Source organism: Electrona antarctica (assembly GCF_951216825.1).
Source record: "Electrona antarctica genome assembly, chromosome: 8".
Classification (NCBI taxonomy): domain Eukaryota; kingdom Metazoa; phylum Chordata; class Actinopteri; order Myctophiformes; family Myctophidae; genus Electrona; species Electrona antarctica.
This window is the reverse complement of record NC_136789.1, coordinates 56,447,766-56,468,680: the sequence shown is the minus strand read 5'-3', so window position 1 is coordinate 56,468,680 and position 20,915 is coordinate 56,447,766. Positions and strand designations below refer to the sequence as shown.

Genomic DNA, 20,915 nt, shown 5'->3' with positions numbered 1-20,915 from the left:
AAACTAGGAAATGCAGAAGTGAAATTACTGCCGCCCAAGCAAAAACATCATGAAACTGACTTACAGTACATGGCCGGTTAAGACTGATATGAGGTTATGGGAATTACGTGGCCCGGTTAAGACTGAGGTTAGGGTTACGGTTAAGCCGTTACGGTTAGTAATATAGCGCGACCAACTCCACGTCGGACAATGGCTGACAACAACGTCCGTGTGTGTGAATGTCCATACTCTGGCTGCGTTGAATGGCGTTGATAACGGCTGATGACAGACTTCTCACGCCACCATTGACTCCAGCGCTCTGGAGCAAGTGCCAACAGAACGCACGAAAAAGGCTGCAAAGTAGTAATCAGCCATTTTCGTGGATCACCTTCGCTAGTGTCATAGGCACCAATATGCTAACCGGGACGTCACGATATTTTTTTTATTCAGCTCCTAACATCGTCCCTTCCCTCATATCACCTCAATTCCGAGAAAAACGCTGCTAAAGTTTTTGGATTTCGATGACGTCACACCATGGAAGCAAGCATTGCCTAGCGGCGGGAAGCTAAAATCCAGTAAACATAATAATATTAATTCTGGATTCAAAGACATCAATAAAAGATGAGATTTCTCGTCTTGGCACAGCCCCGGGTTTAACCCATTCTGTACCTTTTGGTATTTTAAGCACTATGTTATACTTTAGCTATTGAAAAGTAGCAGATCTACAAGCTCATAGCACGACAGTGTGCAAGCTTGTAGATCTACTTTTTTTGAAAAATCGTGAAAATGTGGCGCAAATCTTTGATTATATATATTCTTTCAAAGTGAATGTTTTTAACTCAAATCTTTGCTTCCGGGCGGGTCCCTGGAAAAACATATTTTCAGATGGGGGTCCGTGGCAAAATACATATAATTCTGGGGGTCCTTGACATGAAAAAGGTTGAGCACAAACCACACAGAAACATAGGAATTTTCAGAAAACTTTTAGGATTTAGAAGACTTTTTTCCAGAATCGGCCGCAGGTCTAAATGGGTTTAAGCTCTATATATATACACGAGAACTTTCAAATCCGATATATAGATTATCGTGTTTAACCAATTTTGGGCGGGAACCCCTTTGTGTTTCAAGCATTCTGTTATACTTTAGCTATTTTCAGAGCGAACTTTTTTTTTTATTTCGACTAAATGGGTTAAAAGATAAATAAAAAGTCCTTGCCTTCCTCCGTCACGTTGGGGTGCAGCAGCTTGCCGGCCAGCTGACACTGGATCAGCAGGCTCTTCCTCATGTTGGCCACGCGCACCATCAGACACAGCTTGCCCTCGCTGCGACACACCACCGCCGAGTGGCTGAACTTGATGGTCTCCGCGCGCTTCTTGGGCCGCGCCAGCTTGGCCAGGAAGGCCCCCGTCACGAAGATCTCCGCCAGGCCGGTGAAGACCAGCTGCGCCACCAGCGTGAAGATGGCCAGCGGGCACTCCTCGGAGATGTAGCGGAAGCCGTAGCCGATGGTGGTCTGCGACTCCAGCGAGAAGAGGAAGGCGCCGGTCAGCGTCTCCACGTTGACCAGGCAGCGCGTGTGGTTGGACGGCAACGCCTGTTGGGTACGTAAAACATTCACCCGAGAGTGGACAAGTGCATTACTTAAAATTAGGGATGTCCCGATACACTTTTTTCGCTTCCGATCCGATCCCTCAATTTCTGTGTTAGCCGATACCGATACCGATATATATCTCGTGTTGTGTTGTGTTAATAGCAGACTCCTCACTCAAATGTGCACTTGCAGTTTGGGCAACTCCAAAGCAAACTCCACATGTCCCAACATTTTATTTACCTGCCATAGTGTCAACCCCTTACCCCTGTGTGGGATCGCTGGTTAGACTGGCATAGTGTCAACCCCTTACCCCTGTGTCGGATCGGTGGTTAGACTGGCATATTCACCGATACCGATATGACAAATAAGGGCCGATCCAATACTTTTCCCGATACCGATACAGTATCGGGACATCTCTACTTAAAATGTATTTATTTATGTGTATATTTATTTATATCAATAAATTAACTCCACAATCGATTAGTTTGAGCATGAACTTAAGTCCTAATTTATATGTCATTGGGCAACAGTTTCACACAATAAAAGGTCCCTGCACACTTTTTTTCGGATTTTTAGCAGCGTCTTTCTGTCGGTTTTCAGAAAAAAACGTGTCCAGTCTGCAAGGACCTTAATAGTGAAAATAAGCTATCTACATCGCGACTGGCTATTTTCAATATTTAGGGGGGGGGGGGAAAGCTACATTTAAAAATGTAAATCAACGGCCTGGGACGTGGCTCAGCGGTCCAGGCACCCTGGCCGGTAGCACGAGTCTGGCAGTGTGCCGCGGGTTCGACTCCCGATCCCGACGGCCTTTAGTGCATGTCACCCCCCCCCCCCCCCCCCCATCTCTCTCCCCCATTTCCTGTCAGCCTACTGTCTGTCTGTCCCTCTATTAAAAAAAGAAAGCCAAAGCCAAAGCCAAAAAAAAAAAGGAAATCAACTTGAATTCACTTTTGCACCCTCACAAATACAGACACCCCCCCCCCCCACCCCCTCCAAAAGGCAACCCAAGAACCAAGAGCCGCCAAAAAACGCACATCACACAGACAACGACCCCAACGACAACAATACCTCCTCGAAGTCGCCGTTGCCCATGCCGATGAAGTAGAAGATGACGCCGAAGATGAACCAGGTCATGACGAAGGTGGAGGCGAAGAGCGTGAGCTTGTAGCGCCACTTCATGTCCACCACCGTGGTCCAGATGTCGTGCAGGTACAGCTTGACCATGCCCTCCACGTTGTCGATGCGCACGTTGTTGTGGCCGTCCTTGGACACGATGCGCCGCTGGACCTCCGCCTTCTTGGCCATCATGCCTTTCATGGTTGATTCGCGGGCGGGCGGGCGGGCGGGGACGGACGTCACGGAACCCTGGGAGATGGAGTTGAACGCTGTAACCCAGTGGGTTATCTCACACTTGTTCATGACAAGGACCCCCATATTGACACTCATTAGCCCACGGACCCGCATTTGAAAAGGTATGTCAGGGACCCCCATAAGAGAAGATTTTTATGGCCCCAGCAGTGATTCTCAAGCTTCTTTAATTTCAAGGACCCCCTAGTTTGGCATGCATTAGGCTACGGACCCCCATTTAATGGCATTTCTATTATCTCTGGGACCCCACTTTATATTGTAAAATCAATGTTAATTTAACTCCGAGGGTGTACAAATGGGACCCATAAGGGTCCATTTGGTTTCAAAGTATAATTTAGCTGGGGACCCCCGGACCCCACTTTGAGAACCACTGCGATAACCAACCTGCAGCCTAGAAAGCTAACCTGACTCCGCCAGATGGTGGCAGTAGTGAGTTCCTCCTCCTGCTCCCATCTGGTCTCTCTCGGGCAGAGACGATGAACTCCGATCAAATGCTGATCGGAGCGATATGCGTCCGTATGCGGGATCAAGACTAGCGAGACTGGTGACGTATTGTAGATGTGCCACAGCGCAAATGTAAACACAACCTAACAGGACTATACAACTCAAAATTAGATATCAGATTTTTGTCCCGCTGCTTCCGGTTCATCGTTTCTGCTTGAGAGAGACCAGATGCAGGCAGGAGGAGGGAACTTGTGAACTCAATACTGCTGCAATCTGGCGGAGTCAGGTTACTAGAAAGCCCCCAAATCCGTACATATTGCACTACTGTTTTTTTTACCGCCACAGAAGCATGGCTTTCACTAGTATTGCATGTACAGAATTTCACTGTGCTTTGGGCGAGTTCGGGTTCGACATGCTTACGATTCTGTGCTATCGGGTTACAACTCGGACGGGGTTAGGGTCGAGGGGGGGGGGGGCGGGGCGGGGCCGGGGCGGGGCGGGGCCGGGGCGGGGCCGGGGCGGGGCCGAGTCGGCTCTACTGAACTTCCACACGGCAACTCGCTCGCTTTAGCTCGCTCTGTGGTTTCTCTCGTGGCTCAAGTTCGGTAGAGACGGACCCCCCCTCCGTCACGGTCTATGGGGAGGTAGAGACGGACCCCCCCTCCGTCATGGTCTATGGGGAGGTAGAGACGGACCCCCCCTCCGTCACGGTCTATGGGGAGGTAGAGACGGACCCCCCCTCCGTCATGGTCTATGGGGAGGTAGAGACGGACCCCCCACCGTCACGGTCTATGGGGAGGTAGAGACGGACCCCCCTCCGTCACAGTCTATGGGGAGGTAGAGACGGACCCCCCTCCGTCACGGTCTATGGGGAGGTAGAGACGGACCCCCCTCCGTCACAGTCTATGGGGAGGTAGAGACGGACCCCCCTCCGTCACGGTCTATGGGGAGGTAGAGACGGACCCCCCTCCGTCACAGTCTATGGGGAGGTAGAGACGGACCCCCCTCCGTCACAGTCTATGGGGAGGTAGAGACGGACCCCCCCTCCGTCACGGTCTATGGGGAGGTAGAGACGGACCCCCCTCCGTCACGGTCTATGGGGAGGTAGAGACGGACCCCCCCTCCGTCACGGTCTATGGGGAGGTAGAGACGGACCCCCCTCCGTCACGGTCTATGGGGAGGTAGAGACGGACCCCCCCTCCGTCACGGTCTATGGGGAGGTAGAGACGGACCCCCCTCCGTCACGGTCTATTGGGAGGTAGAGACGGACCCCCCTCCGTCACGGTCTATGGGGAGGTAGAGACGGACCCCCCTCCGTCACGGTCTATGGGGAGGTAGAGACGGACCCCCCCACCGTCACGGTCTATGGGGAGGTAGAGACGGACCCCCCTCCGTCACGGTCTATGGGGAGGTAGAGACGGACCCCCCTCCGTCACGGTCTATGGGGAGGTAGAGACGGACCCCCCCACCGTCACGGTCTATGGGGAGGTAGAGACGGACCCCCCTCCGTCACGGTCTATGGGGAGGTAGAGACGGACCCCCCTCCGTCACGGTCTATGGGGAGGTAGAGACGGACCCCCCTCCGTCACGGTCTATGGGGAGGTAGAGACGGACCCCCCTCCGTCACAGTCTATGGGGAGGTAGAGACGGACCCCCCTCCGTCACGGTCTATGGGGAGGTAGAGACGGACCCCCCTCCGTCACAGTCTATGGGGAGGTAGAGACGGACCCCCCTCCGTCACGGTCTATGGGGAGGTAGAGACGGACCCCCCTCCGTCACAGTCTATGGGGAGGTAGAGACGGACCCCCCTCCGTCACAGTCTATGGGGAGGTAGAGACGGACCCCCCTCCGTCACAGTCTATGGGGAGGTAGAGACGGACCCCCCCTCCGTCACGGTCTATGGGGAGGTAGAGACGGACCCCCCTCCGTCACGGTCTATGGGGAGGTAGAGACGGACCCCCCCTCCGTCACGGTCTATGGGGAGGTAGAGACGGACCCCCCTCCGTCACGGTCTATGGGGAGGTAGAGACGGACCCCCCCTCCGTCACGGTCTATGGGGAGGTAGAGACGGACCCCCCTCCGTCACGGTCTATTGGGAGGTAGAGACGGACCCCCCTCCGTCACGGTCTATGGGGAGGTAGAGACGGACCCCCCTCCGTCACGGTCTATGGGGAGGTAGAGACGGACCCCCCCACCGTCACGGTCTATGGGGAGGTAGAGACGGACCCCCCTCCGTCACGGTCTATGGGGAGGTAGAGACGGACCCCCCTCCGTCACGGTCTATGGGGAGGTAGAGACGGACCCCCCCACCGTCACGGTCTATGGGGAGGTAGAGACGGACCCCCCTCCGTCACGGTCTATGGGGAGGTAGAGACGGACCCCCCTCCGTCACGGTCTATGGGGAGGTAGAGACGGACCCCCCTCCGTCACGGTCTATTGGGAGGTAGAGACGGACCCCCCTCCATCACGGTCTATAGGGAGGTAGAGACGGACCCCCCTCCGTCACGGTCTATGGGGAGGTAGAGACGGACCCCCCACCGTCACGGTCTATGGGGAGGTAGAGACGGACCCCCTCCGTCACGGTCTATGGGGAGGTAGAGACGGACCCCCCACCGTCACGGTCTATGGGGAGGTAGAGACGGACCCCCCCCTCCGTCACGGTCTATGGGGAGGTAGAGACGGACCCCCCACCGTCACGGTCTATGGGGAGGTAGACGGACCCCCTCCGTCACGGTCTATGGGGAGGTAGAGACGGACCCCTCACCGTCACGGTCTATGGGGAGGTAGACGGACCCCCCTCCGTCATGGTCTATGGGGAGGTAGAGACGGACCCCTCACCGTCACGGTCTATGGGGAGGTAGACGGACCCCCCTCCGTCACGGTCTATGGGGAGGTAGAGACGGACCCCCCCTCCGTCACGGTCTATGGGGAGGTAGAGACGGACCCCTCACCGTCACGGTCTATGGGGAGGTAGAGACGGAACCCCCCTCCGTCACGGTCTATGGGGAGGTAGAGACGGACCCCTCACCGTCACGGTCTATGGGGAGGTAGAGACGGAACCCCCCTCCGTCACGGTCTATGGGGAGGTAGAGACGGACCCCCCACCGTCACGGTCTATGGGGAGGTAGAGACGGACCCCCCCTCCGTCACGGTCTATGGGGAGGTAGAGACGGACCCCCCACCGTCACGGTCTATGGGGAGGTAGAGACGGACCCCCCACCGTCACGGTCTATGGGGAGGTAGAGACGGACCCCCCACCGTCAAGGTCTATGGGGAGGTAGAGACGGACCCCCCACCATCACGGTCTATGGGGAGGTAGAGACGGAACCCCCCTCCGTCACGGTCTATGGGGAGGTAGACGGACCCCCTCCGTCACGGTCTATGGGGAGGTAGAGACGGACCCCCCACCGTCAAGGTCTATGGGGAGGTAGAGACGGACCCCCCACCGTCACGGTCTATGGGGAGGTAGAGACGGACCCCCCCACCGTCACGGTCTATGGGGAGGTAGAGACGGACACCCCTCCGTCACGGTCTATGGGGAGGTAGAGACGGACCCCTCACTGTCACGGTCTATGGGGAGGTAGAGACGGAACCCCCCTCCGTCACGGTCTATGGGGAGGTAGAGACGGACCCCCCTCCGTCACGGTCTATGGGGAGGTAGAGACGGACCCCCCTCCGTCACGGTCTATGGGGAGGTAGAGACGGACACCCCTCCGTCACGGTCTATGGGGAGGTAGAGACGGACACCCCTCCGTCACGGTCTATGGGGAGGTAGAGACGGACCCCCCTCCGTCACGGTCTATGGGGAGGTAGAGACGGACCCCCCACCGTCAAGGTCTATGGGGCGGTAGAGACGGACCCCCCACCGTCACGGTCTATGGGGAGGTAGAGACGGACCCCCCACCGTCACGGTCTATGGGGAGGTAGAGACGGACCCCCCACCGTCACGGTCTATGGGGAGGTAGAGACGGACCCCCCACCGTCACGGTCTATGGGGAGGTAGAGACGGACCCCCCACCGTCAAGGTCTATGGGGCGGTAGAGACGGACCCCCCACCGTCACGGTCTATGGGGAGGTAGAGACGGACCCCCCACCGTCACGGTATATGGGGAGGTAGAGACGGACCCCCCTCCGTCACGGTCTATGGGGAGGTAGAGACGGACCCCCCCTCCGTCATGGTCTATGGGGAGGTAGAGACGGACCCCCCCTCCGTCACGGTCTATGGGGAGGTAGAGACGGACCCCCCCTCCGTCATGGTCTATGGGGAGGTAGAGACGGACCCCCCACCGTCACGGTCTATGGGGAGGTAGAGACGGACCCCCCTCCGTCACAGTCTATGGGGAGGTAGAGACGGACCCCCCTCCGTCACGGTCTATGGGGAGGTAGAGACGGACCCCCCTCCGTCACAGTCTATGGGGAGGTAGAGACGGACCCCCCTCCGTCACGGTCTATGGGGAGGTAGAGACGGACCCCCCTCCGTCACAGTCTATGGGGAGGTAGAGACGGACCCCCCTCCGTCACAGTCTATGGGGAGGTAGAGACGGACCCCCCCTCCGTCACGGTCTATGGGGAGGTAGAGACGGACCCCCCTCCGTCACGGTCTATGGGGAGGTAGAGACGGACCCCCCCTCCGTCACGGTCTATGGGGAGGTAGAGACGGACCCCCCTCCGTCACGGTCTATGGGGAGGTAGAGACGGACCCCCCCTCCGTCACGGTCTATGGGGAGGTAGAGACGGACCCCCCTCCGTCACGGTCTATTGGGAGGTAGAGACGGACCCCCCTCCGTCACGGTCTATGGGGAGGTAGAGACGGACCCCCCTCCGTCACGGTCTATGGGGAGGTAGAGACGGACCCCCCCACCGTCACGGTCTATGGGGAGGTAGAGACGGACCCCCCTCCGTCACGGTCTATGGGGAGGTAGAGACGGACCCCCCTCCGTCACGGTCTATGGGGAGGTAGAGACGGACCCCCCCACCGTCACGGTCTATGGGGAGGTAGAGACGGACCCCCCTCCGTCACGGTCTATGGGGAGGTAGAGACGGACCCCCCTCCGTCACGGTCTATGGGGAGGTAGAGACGGACCCCCCTCCGTCACGGTCTATGGGGAGGTAGAGACGGACCCCCCTCCGTCACAGTCTATGGGGAGGTAGAGACGGACCCCCCTCCGTCACGGTCTATGGGGAGGTAGAGACGGACCCCCCTCCGTCACAGTCTATGGGGAGGTAGAGACGGACCCCCCTCCGTCACGGTCTATGGGGAGGTAGAGACGGACCCCCCTCCGTCACAGTCTATGGGGAGGTAGAGACGGACCCCCCTCCGTCACAGTCTATGGGGAGGTAGAGACGGACCCCCCCTCCGTCACGGTCTATGGGGAGGTAGAGACGGACCCCCCTCCGTCACGGTCTATGGGGAGGTAGAGACGGACCCCCCCTCCGTCACGGTCTATGGGGAGGTAGAGACGGACCCCCCTCCGTCACGGTCTATGGGGAGGTAGAGACGGACCCCCCCTCCGTCACGGTCTATGGGGAGGTAGAGACGGACCCCCCTCCGTCACGGTCTATTGGGAGGTAGAGACGGACCCCCCTCCGTCACGGTCTATGGGGAGGTAGAGACGGACCCCCCTCCGTCACGGTCTATGGGGAGGTAGAGACGGACCCCCCCACCGTCACGGTCTATGGGGAGGTAGAGACGGACCCCCCTCCGTCACGGTCTATGGGGAGGTAGAGACGGACCCCCCTCCGTCACGGTCTATGGGGAGGTAGAGACGGACCCCCCCACCGTCACGGTCTATGGGGAGGTAGAGACGGACCCCCCTCCGTCACGGTCTATGGGGAGGTAGAGACGGACCCCCCTCCGTCACGGTCTATGGGGAGGTAGAGACGGACCCCCCTCCGTCACGGTCTATTGGGAGGTAGAGACGGACCCCCCTCCATCACGGTCTATAGGGAGGTAGAGACGGACCCCCCTCCGTCACGGTCTATGGGGAGGTAGAGACGGACCCCCCACCGTCACGGTCTATGGGGAGGTAGAGACGGACCCCCTCCGTCACGGTCTATGGGGAGGTAGAGACGGACCCCCCACCGTCACGGTCTATGGGGAGGTAGAGACGGACCCCCCCCTCCGTCACGGTCTATGGGGAGGTAGAGACGGACCCCCCACCGTCACGGTCTATGGGGAGGTAGACGGACCCCCTCCGTCACGGTCTATGGGGAGGTAGAGACGGACCCCTCACCGTCACGGTCTATGGGGAGGTAGACGGACCCCCCTCCGTCATGGTCTATGGGGAGGTAGAGACGGACCCCTCACCGTCACGGTCTATGGGGAGGTAGACGGACCCCCCTCCGTCACGGTCTATGGGGAGGTAGAGACGGACCCCCCCTCCGTCACGGTCTATGGGGAGGTAGAGACGGACCCCTCACCGTCACGGTCTATGGGGAGGTAGAGACGGAACCCCCCTCCGTCACGGTCTATGGGGAGGTAGAGACGGACCCCTCACCGTCACGGTCTATGGGGAGGTAGAGACGGAACCCCCCTCCGTCACGGTCTATGGGGAGGTAGAGACGGACCCCCCACCGTCACGGTCTATGGGGAGGTAGAGACGGACCCCCCCTCCGTCACGGTCTATGGGGAGGTAGAGACGGACCCCCCACCGTCACGGTCTATGGGGAGGTAGAGACGGACCCCCCACCGTCACGGTCTATGGGGAGGTAGAGACGGACCCCCCACCGTCAAGGTCTATGGGGAGGTAGAGACGGACCCCCCACCATCACGGTCTATGGGGAGGTAGAGACGGAACCCCCCTCCGTCACGGTCTATGGGGAGGTAGACGGACCCCCTCCGTCACGGTCTATGGGGAGGTAGAGACGGACCCCCCACCGTCAAGGTCTATGGGGAGGTAGAGACGGACCCCCCACCGTCACGGTCTATGGGGAGGTAGAGACGGACCCCCCCACCGTCACGGTCTATGGGGAGGTAGAGACGGACACCCCTCCGTCACGGTCTATGGGGAGGTAGAGACGGACCCCTCACTGTCACGGTCTATGGGGAGGTAGAGACGGAACCCCCCTCCGTCACGGTCTATGGGGAGGTAGAGACGGACCCCCCTCCGTCACGGTCTATGGGGAGGTAGAGACGGACCCCCCTCCGTCACGGTCTATGGGGAGGTAGAGACGGACACCCCTCCGTCACGGTCTATGGGGAGGTAGAGACGGACACCCCTCCGTCACGGTCTATGGGGAGGTAGAGACGGACCCCCCTCCGTCACGGTCTATGGGGAGGTAGAGACGGACCCCCCACCGTCAAGGTCTATGGGGCGGTAGAGACGGACCCCCCACCGTCACGGTCTATGGGGAGGTAGAGACGGACCCCCCACCGTCACGGTCTATGGGGAGGTAGAGACGGACCCCCCACCGTCACGGTCTATGGGGAGGTAGAGACGGACCCCCCACCGTCACGGTCTATGGGGAGGTAGAGACGGACCCCCCACCGTCAAGGTCTATGGGGCGGTAGAGACGGACCCCCCACCGTCACGGTCTATGGGGAGGTAGAGACGGACCCCCCACCGTCACGGTATATGGGGAGGTAGAGACGGACCCCCCTCCGTCACGGTCTATGGGGAGGTAGAGACGGACCCCCCCCCCCCCCCGTCACGGTCTATGGGGAGGTAGAGACGGACCCCCCACCGTCAAGGTCTATGGGGCGGTAGAGACGGACCCGCCACCGTCACGGTCTATGGGGAGGTAGAGACGGACCCCCCACCGTCACGGTCTATGGGGAGGTAGAGACGGACCCCCCTCCGTCACGGTCTATGGGGAGGTAGAGACGGACCCCCCACCGTCACGGTCTATGGGGAGGTAGAGACGGACCCCCCACCGTCACGGTCTATGGGGAGGTAGAGACGGACCCCCCACCGTCAAGGTCTATGGGGCGGTAGAGACGGACCCCCCACCGTCACGGTCTATGGGGAGGTAGAGACGGACCCCCCACCGTCACGGTCTATGGGGAGGTAGAGACGGACCCCCCTCCGTCACGGTCTATGGGGAGGTAGAGACGGACCCCCCACCGTCACGGTCTATGGGGAGGTAGAGACGGACCCCCCACCGTCACGGTCTATGGGGAGGTAGAGACGGACCCCCCACCGTCACGGTCTATGGGGAGGTAGAGACGGACCCCCCACCGTCACGGTCTATGGGGAGGTAGAGACGGACCCCCCACCGTCACGGTCTATGGGGAGGTAGAGACGGACCCCCCACCGTCAAGGTCTATGGGGCGGTAGAGACGGACCCCCCACCGTCACGGTCTATGGGGAGGTAGAGACGGACCCCCCACCGTCACGGTCTATGGGGAGGTAGAGACGGACCCCCCACCGTCACGGTCTATGGGGAGGTAGAGACGGACCCCCCACCGTCACGGTCTATGGGGAGGTAGAGACGGACCCCCCACCGTCAAGGTCTATGGGGCGGTAGAGACGGACCCCCCACCGTCACGGTCTATGGGGAGGTAGAGACGGACCCCCCACCGTCACGGTCTATGGGGAGGTAGAGACGGACCCCCCTCCGTCACGGTCTATGGGGAGGTAGAGACGGACCCCCCCCCCCCGTCACGGTCTATGGGGAGGTAGAGACGGACCCCCCACCGTCACGGTCTATGGGGAGGTAGAGACGGACCCCCCCACCGTCACGGTCTATGGGGAGGTAGAGACGGACCCCCCACCGTCACGGTCTATGGGGAGGTAGAGACGGACCCCCCACCGTCACGGTCTATGGGGAGGTAGAGACGGACCCCCCTCCGTCACGTCATTTAGCTGGGGACCACCTGGAACCCGCTCAAGGACCACTGGTGGTCCCCACTCCAAGACAACTAGTTGAAAACCACTCTTTTACAGTAATGAATTTGCGAGTGTATTTCTTGTGTAAACTTTCAATGAAATCAAAGCCGGGTTGAAGTCTTTTTTACTAATTACTACAAAACATACATCCACCAATTAAGCCCCATTTGCCTTTGTCCATTTTTATTTGAAAATAAACGGTATACAAGCTCACTATGTGCTGCTAGCTTGTAGACCTGCTTCGGTCTACAAGTGTCTACAATGTGTCAATCTTCCAAAAATGTACACATTTTGAAAACTTGTAGAATGGAACATTTTGCACAATTAATTTTGGTACTTTTGGATGCCAGTCATTTAAGTTAACCATTTAGACCCCACCATCCGTATACTGAGGGGCAACGTTTACAGAAAATAGCCGATCTACAAGTGAGCTTGAAGATCGGCTATTTTCAGCCAAGTTATCTATTCTAGAGCGAAAACAGAAAAGTCAATATAGTATAGTATAGGTCCCTGAGGGACTCCAGTCAACCAAGTACAGGGGTTTAAGTGGTTAAATAACAAACCCAAATCTGAGTACTTCTTCCACCACTGCTAGTAACACATTTACAGGTGTATTTCTTGTGCAAATTAATAAGTTAACTTCAAACGAAATAGAGTGAATAACTCAAATGTACTAAAAGCATGACGAAAGATGTTCGTCGGCTACCTTTTTACGCCGACATAGAAACTATAACCTATGGTGACTAAAACTATGACTAAAAATATATTGACAATTTCATCAACACAAGAACTAGACAGAAATGGAGGCGAGATTCAGCATAGATCTAAGACAAGTAATGTTATGCTTGGTTGTACTATTTTCGGCACACAGCTAAGTATGAATCGGACATTACGACGCCATCAAGGCCTCAACAGTAGATGTAGTCGACTATAAAATCTCAGTCAGCTAAAACCAGACCAAAACTAAAATGACTACAATATGACCAAACCTAACTTTTATTCAAAAGACTGCGACTAAAACCATATCAAATCAAAATCTACTGTCAAGGCTAACACTGGTGGATCGTGTAACTCACCCGGTGCGTGCCGTCAGACGGTAGAAATTAGAATGCCAGGTCAGGTGTGTGTTGTGTGTGTGTGTGTCCGGCACAGAGCGAACATGTGTGTAAGATGAAACGTCTTAATAGCACCCTAGCACCCAGCTCCACACAATGTCTGCTCTCTCTGCTATTGTCCCACTGCATGCACAGGAGAGAGAGAGAGAGAGAGAGAGAGAGAGAGAGAGAGAGAGAGAGAGAGAGAGAGAGAGAGAGAGAGAGAGAGGTGAACTTTGTCCCGTTGGTATTCAGGACAACTTCATGAGAACCTGGACAGGCGCTGTTGTTCTGCCGCGATATGGGTCAACTTTGATTCCATCTTCACAACAAAAACGACACCTCTCCTTCCTTTGTGTCGCTTTTATTGACTAAAACATGACTGTGTTGTTCCTTTTTGTGGTTGTTGGGGGTGTATACACACATACACACACACACACACATGCACACACACACCCTCATTTACCACCTTTCTTCCGCAGGCAGGACAGTCATGTTCTGAAGGACATTTCCCAATGTTTCTATGGGTCATGAGGAAATGTTACGTTTCTTTTTTTATTATTATTGTCATTGTTTTTTTATCCTACTGTGTATTTGTAATTTTTTATATATATTTCCAATATATTTGGAGAAATAAAATGAATCTTATTTTGTGTGACATTTTCGAGAGGAAAAAACGCAATTAGTAGATCTACAAACTCACAATGTATTGTGTACTGTCATTGCTCTCCACTGGTCTCACCTGCCTGTGTCTCTGTGTGTGTGTGTGTGTGTGTGTGTGTGTGTGTGTGTGTGTGTGTGTGTGTGTGTGTGTGTGTGTGTGTGTGTGTGTGTGACCTTGAATGGAGCTGATAGGAACTCCTTCTGTTTTCTATTAACCACACTGAAGACCTGTGTGTACTGGAAACACACTCTGAGGTGTGCGTGCGTGCGTGCGTGCGTGCGGACAGAAGACAGAGAGACAGACAGGGGGGGGGGGGGGGGGGCAGCATACCAGGCATAGAGAGTTACAACAACATTGTCAGACATTTGGAGTTAATACATTGTTTTATGTTAATCCAGGAGGCCAATCATCTGGGAATTAATAAACTAAATAATCATGCAATCCATTTCAAACTGTGTTCTTATGATCAGGTAATCCATCAACAGACTATAAGTTATATGATCAGGTAATCTATCTACACATTGTAATCAAGCCGAGAAAAAACAAAGGATCAGCGTTTTTGCATCGTCCAATAGGCTCCGATTCGTGCAATATTTCTACGGTGAAAAAAGGCAATCTTGGTAACATGATTAATGTGTGAATTAAAATTAAATTCAGAATCAATAATGACCCCCAAGTTCTTTACTGTACTGTTACTTTCTACAGTCAGGTTGCCAAGTCTGCTTATTATTGATTATTTCTGCTCACTATAGAACCGATGAGAACTTTTACCAGTCATCGACGTGTCAGCCAAGTATTTACTTAAAGGGGATTACCACACATTGTCATAAATATACCTCAGAGGTGTTGTGTGGAAATAATAAAAAGCCCCCCCCCCTCTTCTATTTAGCCTAGAACATGGGGTCATGTGATCAGTGACATCACAAAGATAAACTTTGCAAGCCAAAGGGTGCATCTTTGTGACATCACTGATCACATGAACCCGACCAGGTACGCAGCTGGTTCAGCAAGGTAAATTGTCAACGTGGCAGATCTTCCTCCTTTGATGCCGTCTCCCGGGTCCCAGATGTATCGGTGATGACGTGTGGGCCCAACAGACTCCCACTCCTGCTTCCTGGATGCCTACAATCCATGCCTTTGTGGCCACTAGGTCCTCAGGGATAGAACGCCGTCATGGTGGTCATGCAGGACGTGCAGGCCTTCATCAGTGTTAAGTCACTGACCTGCGTGCCGAAGCACGTCTGTTTGGACTGCTGCTGTAGATCATTGTCTTTATTATTTAAAAAAAAGACTCCCAAATACTTCCACAGAGTGCGGATTGTACAATCCTTCATACACATTATCTGTTTCTGCACCCATATTGAACTTTTTCCAGCCTGTCCTTGAGCCGAGCGAGCCTTTTTGAAGCGAGTCATGCAGGATATGGCAGCCATGTTTCTGGGTCTTCCTTGGGGTAAGGACGCGAGGGTAGCAGAGGCATCCCAGGACCCTTGATGACACTTTGGCCGATCTACAAGCTCTCAATGCGTCGCGTTGCGACACATTGTGAGCTTGTAGATCAGCTATTTTCAAATGGCCAAAATGTATATAGGGTTGAAGTGGTTAATGTATGTTTTCTAATCAAAATCGCCAAAGTAACTAAAGTTTTCAAATAATTGTAGTGGAGTAAAAGTACAAATTTTGGCTCCGAGATGTAGTGGAGTAGAAGTAAAAGTACTGGAAATTGGAAGTAAAGTACAAATACCTTAAAAAAACACTGGCTGGAACTGCAGGTGGTCGCTGTCTATGCTCACACGGTTAATGCAATGCTCTATGCTCGTTGGGTAGTGTCATGGCCGCCCAATGCATTTCCAATGGAGGTCACATGGTTTGACACAACATTGTGTTGTATGAGGGGGAGGGGGGCAGTCGAAACACAGCTGAAAGCCAAACAGACCATGTGACCTCCATTGGAAATGCATTGGGGCGGCCATGACACTCACAACAGCAATGCAGTGCATTAAAGGTGTGAGCTCAGCCTAAGGCTGAGCTCACACCTTTAATGCAATTCTCGTGCTCGTTGGATCAATGCTGTGTAGTATCATGGCCGCCCAATGCATTTCCAATGGAGGTCACATGGTTTGACACAACATTGTGTTGTATGAGTGGGAGGGGCGCAGTCGAAACACAGCTGAAAGCCATACAACAGACCCCTCCCCCTATGTTGTGTCAAACCATGTGACCTCCATTGGAAATGCATTGGGCGGCCATGACACAACACAAAATGCATCCAACGAGCACAGAGCATTGCATTAACCGTGTGAGTGCACCCTTAGGCTGAGCTCACACCTTTAATGCAATTCTCTGTGCTCGTTGGATCAATGCTGTGTTGTGTCATGGCCGCCCAATGCATTTCCAATGGAGGTCACATGGTTTGACACAACATTGTGTTGTGTGAGGGGGAGGGGGGCAGTCGAAACACAGCTGAAAGCCATACAACAGACCATGTGACCTCCATTGGAAATGCATTGGGGGCGGCCATGACACTCACAACAGCAATGCAGTGCATTAAAGGTGTGAGCTCAGCCTAAGGCTGAGCTCACACGGTTAATGCAGTGCTCTATGCTTGTTGGATGAATGTTGTGTTGTGTCATGGCCGCCCCAATGCATTTCCAATGGGAGTCACATGGTTTGACACAACATTGTGTTGTATGAGGGGGAGGGGCGCAGTCGAAACACAGCTGAAAGCTGTGACCATGACCAAGACCATGTGACCTCCATTGGAAATGCATTGGTGGGCGGCCATGACACTCACAACAAAAATCACTGCATTAACCGTGTGAGCTCAGCCTAAGAACACATGCAGTTCCCTTTTCGCTTTGGTTGAGGCAATGCGGCGCTGCAGGCGTCACCTATGAAGGAAGGCTGCCAAGATGTCCATGTGATTTGATTTATTTAGCACAATATGAAAACAATACAATACAATTCCAAAGAATAGTAATCCAAATGTAAAAAAAATAAAAAGATTGCCAGGAGGAGGCAAGAAACCTCCTCCGGAAGTCTCCTCCAGAGGAGAGCACGTGAGGCAGAAGTCAATGTCACAGCCCAAGGCCACGTCATCAAGCCGGAGGTACGTGCTAATCAACTTGATGAGACAACACCTGTGTGGGAGCGGCTAGGTGTGACCAGCAGTATAAAAGTCACACTCTCTGCCTCACAAGGAAGGGAGCACTCTCCGGAGGACGACAAGCGAGCTGTCGGGCGGTGAGTCGAGAACCACTTTCTTTCATATCACATTCTATGAGATACTATGAACGTTCACTGACCATTGTATCTCTTTAACCGTAGGCAAAGCACATAGCTTGGAGGACTGAGCTTGAGACACGGGCACCGCATGCTAAACAAGGGGATGGAAAATGAGTGAAATACCTACGAGTACACGCTGAAAATGTATACTTACTTGAGTTATCGTTACTTACCTTAAAGACTGCCATCCTTGAGTTTACGTTAATTCCCGGGAGGGAGATTTACAGTATGTTGACCATGCTTACCTGAACAAAGACATTTTCTCACCTGTAATATCCTGCACAATATTTTAGGACTGAGCTTGAGACACGGGAACCGCATGTTAACAATGGTCGCCAAGGGCTTATTTAACTTCTTTTTCATGATGTCCTGGAGCGCCAAGGACGTGTTTTTCGTGTTTTTTAACATGGTGAAAAAAATAAAAATATATAAAATAAAATATATATATGGTGGCGGTCTGGGACTTTTGGCGCCCCCTGGTGGCGGTGAATGAGTTAAAGGAACATTCAGTGATTTGAGTGATTTGGAAAACCACCCAGTCCGCCCCGGTAACAAAATGTGCACATGCACGCTCTACAGTGGGGGGAAGTGCAACAGGCCAACAGCATGTGCACCAAGGCCCGCCCCCACTCGATCATGATTGGAGGAAGGCCCCTCTCATCCTGATTGGATGAAGGCTTTGCCACCCACCACCAAAACTGAAACTAGGGTTTTTTGACCCCAGGGGCTCGCTGGGGACAGGGAGGAACTCCTTATATGGTCAGCACACTCTATAGTAGGGAGGATTATCCAGAAAAAAAGAAAAAATAAGTGATATTTAGATTAAGTCAAATCACTGAATATACCTTTAAACAAGGGAATGGAAAAGGAGTGAAATACCAGAGTACTCTAAGTATATTTACACTTACCTGAAAGACCTTTGAGTTTTGAGTTATCATTACTTACCTTAAAGACTGCTAACTTTGAGTTATCATTACTTACCTTAAAGACTGCTAACTTTGAGTTATCATTACTTACCTTAACGTCTGCAATCCTTGAGTTAGCGTTACTTAAAGTCTGCTATCCTCAACTTCACGTTACTTCCCGGGAGGGATATTTATGTTGACCATACTTACATGAATTACTCACCTGTGATATCCTGCTAAGGCGATATCCACCTGCAGAAACCTCAGTTACTTACTCACCTGACGAACTGTTGATGAACAATATTCACCTTGAACTGCATTTGCCTGTCCTTGAACTTTTCCGTGAATACTTTATTGTGAATTAATTCGCCTAGGTCTGGCACCTGTTATCGTGTCTCCTGAGTCCCGGTTTGTTACAGTCGCCACACAATGTGTAACACAATTAAAACATTTAGAACATGATTTGTAGACAATTGAATTGAGTTGATACGGGGCTGTAAGAGGGAGACTGACAGGATCTGTCTCAGGGATGCTGGGTACCTTCAGCGGCGGCGAAAAAAAATGCGGCGGCGGCATTTTTATAGCGCTTTTCCAAGTGCTCAAAGCGCTTTACAATGGTTCATTCATTCATACATTGGGAGGTGACCGACTCATTGGAGGCAATGTAGGGTTCAGTGTCTTGCCCAAGGACACTTCGACATGTGGACAGGAGGAGCCGGGATTCGAACCGCCGACCCATGGATCATTGGACGACCTGCTCTACCTCCTGAGCCACAGCCGCCCGGCGTAGGAGACTCCTCTTGCCGTGTTCTTTCTATTCCAGACAAACCCCTGGTCGTTGCTTCCAGTCATCTCGGTCCTGCATCAATCTTGATCGATGCCCGTGTGTTGGTTCCCACAGCACCAATTTGCAGGCTGCCAGTTCTTGATGTATTTGGCAGTGTCCTGCTAGTCTCATTCTGGCTGGCTGCCATTTTCTCACTTACCGTTGGTATTCCCTCATACAGGAGCTTGTTGGTAACATGTACATTCTTGCTGATGTTACAGTAAGTACATGCACGCAGCATTCTGGTGTCACCCGTCCAAAGACTTCTGTAGGGTTGGCTTCAGGGTCCCGCAATTACTGCCACATAGAACAGACTTGACCGGTAGAAGCCATGTTTGATTTGACTGGGGAGATTGGAGTTCCATGCACTGGTCATGCCACTCAGGGCCCTCCATGCAAGTGCCTTCTTTGCTAGGCCTGACATCGAAATAAAACAAGTCTTCTGAAAGAATATATATTTAAAAATGTACCGCATTTTCACGATTTTTCAAAATAGCAGACCTACAAGCTCATAGCGTGCCACTCGGTGGCGTAAACAAAGCTTGTCTCGGCTCCGTCGAGCGTCCTAGGATAAGCTACTTCCGGTAGACTTGAACTGTGGCTTTTCAAAATAAGAGCTCAAATAAAAAAAATGCTGGTGTGAGCTTGTAGATCTGCTATAAAGTATAACATAATGTTTAGTTAAAACACCAAAGGGATTCCCGTCCAGAATGGGTCGTTAAACAAAGGGATATTTCACTTTAAAAAAAAACTTTTGATCATTTTATCGTCTACTCAGGCTTATGTGAACACCCCAGACAGTTACTCGATTCAGTATTTAGATATTTGATATTCATTTTAGCTATACAAACCCATTATAACTTCAAACTCCATTTTAACCATGATAGAATCATCTAAAACACCCAACATGTTTTCTGGTGACCGACATTGTCCTTCTAATCCGTGAGGGTGCCATGTATTTTTAATAATTATTTTGGACAAGAACCTCCTCTAGGAGGAGGCCAGAGGAGAGTAAAACATCAAAAATAATTACAAAAAATAAATGAAAACAGTAAATGAATAAACATGGCGCATAGTTGCCATCTAAGCAAAGTTCAAACCAAGTTCCGTCTCCACTGGCTTATCTTAACTGTTCAAAGCATAGTTCAAACCAAGAGCCGTCTAAGCATAGTTCAAAACAAGTGCCGTCTGCAATATCTTCCTCTTGATTACTCTGGCAACTATGATCCCGGTTATCCCGGCTGAGGTAATGTTCAGAGTTAAAGCTGGTGTTCCCTGGTCAAGATTGAAAAGCGTCGGAGGTGTTGGCTTTAAGCACCTCCCCGAAGTGCCCCAACCACCTAGCCCCTATCTCTTCATCGCTCAGAAAGGCCCTGCCACCCTTGCCTCCGATTGGCACACTGGCGCTGCTCCTAGACCTATAGCTAGCTTGATGCTGTAGAGTTACCATTTTGTTATTTTCTACTGCCTTGTGTGCCTCCATTGCTTTCTCCTCTAGCCACCTTCGCTTATCAGTGACGATCGGTTGGTTACGGGTGTCACCGCCAGGTGATGCCTGTGTCATCTTGTGGATCAGTTTGTGTTTGAAGGAGTTGCCAATGCTGAGACCGTTCTCATTTGTGGAGCTTTCAGACCGTTGTGTGGACCCACTGTGGTGTGAAGGCCCCTTCTGTCGCTGTCCAGTCTCCAATCAACAGCTTGATGTTATGGCCGGGGGTTCTCTTCTAGCCTCTGAGCTGGGCATCAAGGATGTCCTCGTCTTCCTCTGGGGAAACTTAAGGGCATAGACTTGCACAATGGTCACTTTGGTAATGTCCGGTGTGTAGCCTAGCCGTGATGATGCGTTCGCTCACAGGCTTCCGTCCAAAAAAAGCTTGTGCTGTAGCCTGGCTCCAGCCCTGAATCGCTAGCCACGCCCATTAAGAAAA

General features: G+C 53.4%; 2 protein-coding genes across 11 annotated transcripts in view; both read right to left on the bottom strand.

Annotated features, from left to right (window-relative positions):
* kcnj15 (potassium inwardly rectifying channel subfamily J member 15) overlaps nt 1-20,915 on the bottom strand; it is a 35,829-nt gene that overhangs the window by 5,134 nt on the left and 9,780 nt on the right. For 9 of the 10 annotated variants that reach the window (XM_079508512.1, XM_079508520.1, XM_079508516.1 and 6 more), the window contains 3 exons: nt 13,290-13,451; nt 2,642-2,938; nt 1,195-1,573 (listed from right to left, as the gene is read on the bottom strand). In XM_079508512.1, coding sequence (XP_079364638.1) covers nt 1,195-1,573; nt 2,642-2,890 — 628 coding nt within the window. In that variant the 5' untranslated portion in view covers nt 2,891-2,938; nt 13,290-13,451. The remainder of the gene's footprint in view (nt 1-1,194; nt 1,574-2,641; nt 2,939-13,289; nt 13,452-20,915) is intronic. The other variant, XM_079508513.1, reaches the window with a different exon arrangement.
* LOC306928416 (kelch-like protein 23) overlaps nt 1-20,915 on the bottom strand; it is a 375,750-nt gene that overhangs the window by 350,416 nt on the left and 4,419 nt on the right. The gene's annotated exons all lie outside the window — the stretch shown is intronic.